Here is a 9220-nt window from a genome sequence, read left to right as displayed (position 1 = left end):
ACCCCACCGGCCTCGTCGCCGCCGCCTCTTTGAAACGGAACCTCCTGTCGCCTCGGTTTTTCCTCGTCCCCCAGACAAGTTGGAGATTTCGGGACGGATGAAAGCCTTTTTCAGCACCTTCTGCTTGTTCCCCAAGACTGCCTGTGAGCCTTGAGCCGACCGGGAGAGTGGAAGGACCGAGGCCTGCTGGGCTCAGGGTGCAGCGGAAAGGTTGCTGTCGCCTGTCTCAGCGCCTCTGGGCATCGGGAGGAGACCACCGGATGGCGAGGCCGCTGGAGATGGTTTTTCAATTCACCTGTTAACGTGTTTGGCACTGTCGTCTTAGACTCTTACCCTTTGCTAAGTCTGGGGATGCAACAATGCTGGATTAGTGTTTTTGGTGTTCCTTTTTCCAAAGAAGCAACTTGAAGTACAGGCAGTTGTAACTGGTTTTGTTGTTGCAAGACCCTACGGATAAGTGTTAAACATGAAAATGTGGAAGTGCTATAAAACAACAAGGGGGGGATAATGTTGATTATGAACTTGAAAATAAGAAAAATGGGACTGAAATAGGCTCTTCACGTTAAAGTATTGGGGCAGTAGTTTGAAAAAACATATAAAGTAAAACCTAGATGTTGGTGATACTGTGTCACGTTGTTTGCAAATCACTTTCATGACAATACATCTATTTCAGGTGTATCACACCTGAAAAAAGCAGGAGTGCTGTGAATTTGTGGATTTCCAGGCTCAATGCAAAAAAAACACCCCCCAAAACAAAAAATCACAACAATGAAAACACCATTTCCAGAACTGTTGCTGTTATTTGTGTGATGAATAGTGAATGTATGATCAGAAAATAGAATAAGGTGTCTTTAGTTTTAAGTTTGGGCTACAGTTTATGGAGTAGGTAACAGTTAATCATTGTTTATTAAGTACATAATCCTTAATTGAAATCATAACCATATAGCAGCAGCTTTCATCTTATGTCACAAAAATAACTGTGGTGTATCCTCTAAATTTGATTTGTCTAATACCTTGAAGGAAGGCAGAATAGCATAGACAAGAACTTGAGTTCTTGAGCCGGACTTGATCTGCTCCTTGCTAGGTGATTAGCCTTAGATTGGTTGCTTGGCCATTTGCTGACCCAGAGATTTTTGAAAAAGTTACCAACTGCTCAGTTTCATCATCTGTAAAATGAAGTTAAAAGAAATTCTACTTCATAGGTTGTTGTGCAGGTTAGAAAGGAAGGATGAATCTAAACCTAACTGAATTTCTGTTAACCAGAGGGTACAAGTGTTTACAATAAAAGTGACCTGGGCAAGAATTGATTTTGAAACTGATTTTGAAAGTTGCAGATGTGTCTTCTACTATTGAGTTATATTTATCTCCGGTGGCTTCATACAAAGTAAAATTAGAAGAAAACAATATATATTTTTAAAAAAGCACCAAAAATCTGTGTGATTTAATTTAGTTAATAATAATTAAAAGGGGCAGTCTTTTTGGATTTTCTGAGTTGCATGATAAAAGCAAATAATTTTTGAAGTAGTAATTCATACCACCCTGCTTCTGAATCTCTTGGGGTCTCTTAGCTAGCTGGATATGTCCAATAATTTTTTATTAGACATCACTAAGCTTTAAGTCAGCATTTCAAAGAATTAAAAGCACAAAACTCAAAAAATAGAAGCGATAGGTTCAAAAGAACCTATTGTGTGTGAGTAATGTAAACAGCCTTTTGAGGAGAAAACAGATTTTCAGTAGCCAATACTTTGAGTAGGTCCCTGCTTTGGAAACATATCTGCAATTAACTTGTAATTTTTTTTCTATGGTGACTTATAAAACTTTTCATTTATTGAAGCTAAATTAGTTCCTCCACCCCTTTCGTGCAAGATCAGACATTTTAGGCATCTCAAGGGTCATTGTGGTTTTGCAGTGTTGAAGATGATTTTTTTCATTAAATTGGATTTTTAAAATTATTGGATCTTTATGATTCTTTATAATATGTTCAGTGTACACTGTAAACTTATCAAGTGTGTATACGGTCAGTAGTCTATATATACACACACAGTCTATATATACATATATATACACACACATATATACATATATACACACACATATATTTATACTGCCAAAATACCAATGAAACACTAAAGAACCACTATTTAAGCTGAACACTTAACACTATGTGAAAGATGTGTTATACTCTACTAGAATGTGAAGATAAAGACTCTATTTCTGAAACTTAAGGAGCAATCTAGTAGGGAATATAAATATAAATGCACAGCATGATATAATACATAAGAAATGACAATTTAAAAAGTAAATACTGTTAACAATGAAATATATGAGGAGTAAGAACTTTCCACTGTGGAATCAGGAGAGGTATCAAGAAGAGGCAGCATTTCAACGTTGACTTGAAGGTGACTGGTATTTCAATAGTTGGTCATATAGAGAATAGGCACTTAGAATAAAATGTGTTCTATTTTAATTGCTTCCCAGACACCCATCTTTAATCATCATCATAAACAATTGCTCATTTTTATTTAGTCTTATACTAAGCCACATGATTCTGAGAGTTTTACAATATTAACTAATTTCATCCTCACAAAAATCCCATGAGTGAAGTAATAGCTCATTTTATAGGTGAAGAAAGGAACTCAGAAAGATCAGGTCAGTTTTGTAGGTCAGATAACTAAAAAATGGCATAGCTGGAATTTGAACTCAGGCATTTGAACTACAGAGCTCATATTTTAAATCTCAGTGCCCATCTGTGTTTATTTAGGCTGAGATGACTTAATTGAGATATGGAGGTTGAGCCAGAGCCAGTAGATACCTTTTAAAATTGAGCTTGTGTGTCATCTATAATGATGTGATGCACACATTTTAATTGAATGAATGAAGTAATGTAAAATGAGAAGACAGAGGGATCAGCTTAAGAAATTACATTTATAGGGGAGAGAGGGAGAGAGAGAAAAAAAAACAGCTTCCATAAATGGACATTTTGTGCTTTGTATTCATGTGTAGATCTAGAAAATGAACCTAAGACATTTTTTTAAATTTCCTTTTTTTCTATATTTCTTCACTTTTCATTTATTTATAAATTCATTAGTGTTTACTCTTTGATAAAACATTACTGTTTCAAATTGTCTTGCATGATTCACAGAACAGTTTTATCAGTAGGCAAAACAGATACCCTCTTTTTTAAGAAAAGGCTAAATGACTTGCCCAGGAGCACACAACTAAGCGTGACTGATTTGAATTTACATCTTCAGATTTATTATGTATCTTGATCTTTCATGCATCTCGCCATTTAGCTGAAGTCAACATTTCAAAAATCAATGCCTTATTAATTTCTAAATCTGTTACTTATTTCTCCTGTCTCTGTAACTCTTCCAACATTCATTACCATTGTTTTTTTCCTTATAGAATACCTATCCAGACCTTTTCTTTAGGAAGTATTATGTTCTACTTTTAGAAAATAGTAAGAAAATCACTGTTTTATCACCCAGACATAACTATTTTACATGTTTATTTCCTTCTGTGTGTATCTTTAATACAGTTGATATGATATTATGTATCATAATAGTTGATATGATATTACATCCAAAATATTATTTTTGCTTCATGTCTCATCAAAATTCTCCCTTTAAGCAAAGGGGGAAATATTTGTTGTGATGTCAATAATTTGAAAATTTCAGACAGCAAATTACAATGGCATGCCAAAATGGTTGTATCATCCTTTTATACCTATTAGTGCAACAGGACTGCCACAACTCACATGTAGAAGTTTCACTTCCTAGAGTCATGTAGTTGAGGGTTTGAAAGACCTTATGACTTAGCCATTTCCAGAAATAAGCAGGTATGTTAACAGCTCACATGCTTCAGTTTACTGCTGGGATAAATAGCACAAACAATTTCTGTATACTTTTCCTGCATATTCACCAAATGGTAATATTTTACCACATTTTGCTTACCATTATACACACACTCTCTCACACACACACACACGCCCTTACTTATTATATGTTGCATTGTATGTAAGCATACATTATATATAGTGTATGTATGTGGTGTACATATATGTATGAATATATGTGTATTTATGTGTATGTGTGTATCCTTTCTTTAATATATTGTCTGATGCTTCCTCGTGATTAGATCTGGCTTAATTTTTTTTTTTTTTTTTTTTTTTTTGAGATGGTGTCTTGCTCTGTTGCCCGGGCTGGAATGCAGTGGCGCGATCTCTGCTCACTGCCAGCTCTGCCTGGCCCGGCCTGGTGACTCAGGCCTGTAATCCCAGCTCTTTGGGAGGCGGAGGCGGGCGGATCACGAGGTCAGGAGATTGAGACCATCCTGGCTAACACCGTGAAACGCTGTCTCTACTAAAAAAATACAAAAAAATTAGCCGGACGTGGTGGCTGATGCTTGTAGTTCTAGCTACTCAGGAGGCTGAGGCAGGATCTGGATTAATTTTTAACAGGAATGTCACAGCAGTGATTCTGTGTTTTTCTCAGTACAGCTTCTCTGCAGACTAATGGTCATATTTATTTATTAAAAATTACCTGATAAAGTCAATTTTGATCATTAGTTTTAATTGGTGTTTTGGTAGATTTTCCACTGTCATTATGTCCTCATTTGTAATTAATTAGATACCTTCTGGAGGCACGTTTTACCAGTATGTATATAGTTATTAAAAGAAAAGCTCCAGACTTGTCTACCTATTCCTTTACTGAAAGTTCATTTACATAGCTTTTTATTAGAGAGGGAAGGAACTGATGTGATGGAATGCAGGGATGTGGAAGAGTTAGGATACCAGGTAAAGTATCAGAAAAGATGTAGTAATTAATATTGTTTCCCAAGAGTTTTATGAATTTAAATAACATTTAATTACGTATATATAATCATATACATATAAAATATGCGAATATATGACGTGTCCACATATAACAAAATGCATAATATGTAAATACATGTATATGTACATGCATGTGTACACATACACATACACATGTTTATGTAGCTGCATGCCTTGATATATATGCATGGTATATGTATCGTATATATAGTATACATATATACACATATATAATGTATATATGTACACACACCATATTTGTTTAAAGTTTGAAACAGACAAAATACAATTAACTTTAGTCAGATATGCTTGTGTGGTGGGAAAACTATAAAGAAAGAAGAGGTGTAATGGAAAACACAAAAGTCAAGCAGTTGCCCTTAGGCAGGGAGAAGGGCAGGACTGGTGATTCACAGGGAACACAAGAAGTAGAAAAGAGCTTTTAAGCTGGCAGATTTCTTTTTGAATGTTTATTTTATATGTCTTAAACTAGACATATGTCCTAAGCTAGACATATGTCTTTTATACTATTCTTTTATATTGTTCTTTATATTATTTACTATTCACAGTTAAACAGGATTGACCTTAAGATTTTAGCTGTTAAAGAAATACACTTGGTTACTTTAGTGTTTCTTAAATACACGTAGAATAGAAGCAGCAGTTTGTAGGAAGTTTCACTTGTCTGTCTTTTCTATTGGAGTTAGTCTATTCTAACTTAATTCTCTAGAATAACAGCACCATGATGTATCATAGAACTCATATTTTATAAAGCAATCAGTGTCAGCATTGTGCCAAATACCTTTCTAATAAGAAATTTGTATATAAAAAGAATTGAATACTTCATTCGTATGATGTATATGTACCTATATACATATACTCATACATAAATACACACACACAGCAATAGTGTCTTTTCTTAATTAGCCAAGAAGCACTGCATTAATATATGTCCATAAACATACTTACTAAAACAAAAACACATATAGTACCATTTCGGAAGTTATAAATTACTTTTTATAACCTCTGTTCAGTAAGATTTGCAGAGTCATAATTTTGTTTTTGGAGACGTTTTCTTGCTCTGTCACACAGGCTGGAGTGTGGTGGCACAATCATGGCTCACTGCAGCCTTGACTTCCTGGGCTCAAGCAGTCTACCCCTCTCAGGCTCATGAGTAGCTGGGGAACTACAGGCACACATCGCCATGCCCAACCAATTTTTAAAAAAACTCTGTAGGGATTAAGTCTCCCTGTGGTTGTCCAGGCTGGTCTCGAACTCCTGAACTCAAGTGATTCTCCTGCCTCAGCCTCCCAAAGTGCTGGGATTACAGGCATGAGCCACCATGCCCAGCCTACTGAATTTTTTAAAAAAAATTGGGAATATCTTACTTGTGATTATTCTTTTTTTCTCTACTGTCATTTAAAAATTTTTGTCCGATTCTATTTCACTTCAAAATGTTATTCCAAATTTGTAATTTTTCCCTTTTGTGAAATTGTTCTTAGTTAAAAAATTTTTGGAAAATCTGTTTAATGACTGGGATTTTTATATACTCGTATTTCCTTTTCATTAACTGTGATTTGTAAATTTTACACTTAGATTTAGAAAATTTTAGTTCAGGCGAGGGGTGTGGTGACTCATACCTGTAATCCCAGTAATGTGGGCGGCTCAGACAGGAGGATTGCTTGAGCCCAAGAGTTCAAGACCAGCCTGGTCAACGTAGACCTTGTCTCTACAATAAATAAATAAATGATTTTTAAAAATAAAATTTTAGTTCATACACATAGAATGTTCCCTTCCTACATTCAGTATACATATAATCTGTTCAAGTAATGAAAAACATATTTTAATTTCATAAATAAAAATTCCTAAAGGTTCGTCTGACTCAGTGTAATTGGCATGTACATGGTGATATATCCAAATGAATATTGCCATTTATTCTAGCCATAGACCCTTACTGTAGACATTTATACATGATGGTATAATTAATATCTTACTTCGCTTTCTTAATTTCACCAATATATGATGAAATCAGTATTAACGTAATGAAATTTATGGATTTTAGTTTTCATGTTGAATACATTGGAAAATAATGTTGATAACACTAATTATCTTTTTTTAATAAATTACAGCAAAACACTTACTATTTTGGAGTTTAAAGTATGTCATCATGGCAAAGTTTCGGAGAAGGACTTGCATCATTTTGGCACTTTTTATTCTATTTGTTTTCTCTCTGATGATGGGTTTAAAAATGCTGAGACCAAGTACAGCTACTTTTGGAGCTCCTTTTGGACTTGACCTTCTTCCAGAACTTCATCAACGAACTATTCATTTGGGAAAAAGTTTTGATTTCCGAAAGAGTGACAGAATCAACAGTGAAACAAATACCAAGAATTTAAAAAGTGTTGAAATCACTATGAAACCTTCCAAAGCCCCTGAACTTAACTTGGAAGAACTACCACCTCTGAATAATTATCTACATGTATTTTATTACAGTTGGTATGGAAATCCACAATTCGATGGTAAATATATACATTGGAATCATCCAGTGTTGGAGCACTGGGACCCTAGAATAGCCAAGAATTATCCACAAGGGAGACACAACCCTCCAGATGACATTGGCTCCAGCTTTTATCCTGAATTGGGAAGTTACAGTTCTCGGGATCCTTCTGTTATAGAAACTCACATGAGACAAATGCGCTCAGCTTCAATTGGTAATTATTCTGTATATATATATGTGTGTTTGTGTCTGCATATAGGCATATAAATAATTTTTTGTGTAACTTTAAATTACTAGTCAATTTTCACATTATTATTAATTATATTGTTAAGCTCATACCTCCAAATTAAACTGTATGTGTGATTTTAAACATCCAGGAAACCACCTTTTAACACTGCCCTTAGTGTATATTGTTTAATTTTTAAATTTTGGAGCATTTCTGGATATATTGTTGATTTCTAATTTAATTCACTTTCCCAATTTTATTAAATTATGATTTTCATAAAATACAATGAATTTCCCACTTTAAGTTTACAGCTTATTGGTATTACTCAAAAGTATATACCTGTTTGAATACCACCCCAATCAAGAGGTAAAATATTTCTATAGCCCGAAACGTTTCATCATAATTCCTTTATGCAGGCCCACCTTCTCCCCTGCCGCTGAAAACTGTATACATATCAGCTGGATCTAATTTCTATCAGATCTGATTTCTATCAGACCTGATTTCTATCACTGGAAAATACTTGTGAGTGTTCTATTACTTTGTGAAAATAGAATCATTCAGCATTTATACGTATGTCTTTTGCTCAGCACAATATTTTGAAATGTACTTAACTATATCAATAGCTTCATCATTTTTATTGACGAGAAATATTCTATTATTTGGTTTTGGCAAATTTGCTTTTATATTCACCTGTTCATAGGTGTTTGGGCTGTTTCAAATTTTAGGCATGTAGCACGTAATTCGGTCTTGCTTTTCTGTTTCTTAAAGTTATTCTGACAGTCTTTTCTTTCTTAATGTCTGTTTATTTCATTTATGTTTAATGTAATAATGACATGATTTTAAATCTGCCATTTTTCTGTTTATTTTCCATTTGTTCCACATGTCTGTGTTTCTTCCCTCTTTTTCTTCTCTTACATTACATATGCGTATTCTATTTTATATTTTCTTCTGGCTTATTTTATTCATTTGTTTTATTTATTTTATAACTGTACCTTTTTACAATACGCCCCTTTAACTTAACTGATTCTTATTGTTGTTCCCACCTCTTTTCACCCTTCTCTTCCATTTCCTTCTGGCACTCCAATTACATATATTTAGATAGAGTCATATTGTCTCACAGGTGAATTATAGAAAAAATATAACTTGGTGCCTGAAAATTCTTCAGTTTGTTAATATGGTCTTTGTAAAACCTTCCAGTTTCAGTTTCATTTATCTTTTTAGTGCCCCTACCAGTAGAGCTAGAAGAAGAAATTGGGTATTCTTACATTTTTCTAGCTCTACATAAACGGATGAATTCACCATGGAGCTGATATGTATTTAGAGAAACACAAGAATCTTTGATGAACAAAACACTGTAGAATTCTATGAATCTATATCAGATATGTGCAAGATGAGTTGTTTTCCTTGTATGGACTTTTTTCAAGTATTTATAAAATTTAACTTTATAGTATACTTAGAGCTTTAGTTTCTATGTTCTATATGTATTATAACATAAAATAGGCTAGGTCAGTTAAGACAGCATTGACTTGTGTGTGGTCAATATGTGTATGTGTGTGTCTGTCTCTATTTACTAATTTGCTTTTGGGAGGAGAATCTTTTCAAATGATTTTTTTTCTATTTTTTACAAAAAAGTTGTATGACATTTAAGTCTTTTTTTTTTTTTTTTTTT

The 9220-nt window shown here is 33.9% G+C and overlaps 1 protein-coding gene across 1 annotated transcript in view; it reads left to right on the top strand.

The window, feature by feature from the left end:
* Positions 1 to 6957: 6957 nt before the first annotated feature.
* The window catches only part of MANEA (mannosidase, endo-alpha), a 23621-nt gene continuing 21358 nt past the window's right edge, over positions 6958 to 9220 (top strand). The window contains exon 1 of the mRNA XM_011987204.1: positions 6958 to 7539. Within this exon, the coding sequence (XP_011842594.1) occupies positions 6996 to 7539 (544 nt within the window). The 5' untranslated portion in view covers positions 6958 to 6995. The remainder of the gene's footprint in view (positions 7540 to 9220) is intronic.

This window comes from Mandrillus leucophaeus, unplaced genomic scaffold (assembly GCF_000951045.1).
Source record: "Mandrillus leucophaeus isolate KB7577 unplaced genomic scaffold, Mleu.le_1.0 Scaffold303, whole genome shotgun sequence".
Taxonomy (NCBI): Eukaryota; Metazoa; Chordata; class Mammalia; order Primates; family Cercopithecidae; genus Mandrillus; species Mandrillus leucophaeus.
This window is presented reverse-complemented; position numbering and strand designations above follow the sequence as displayed.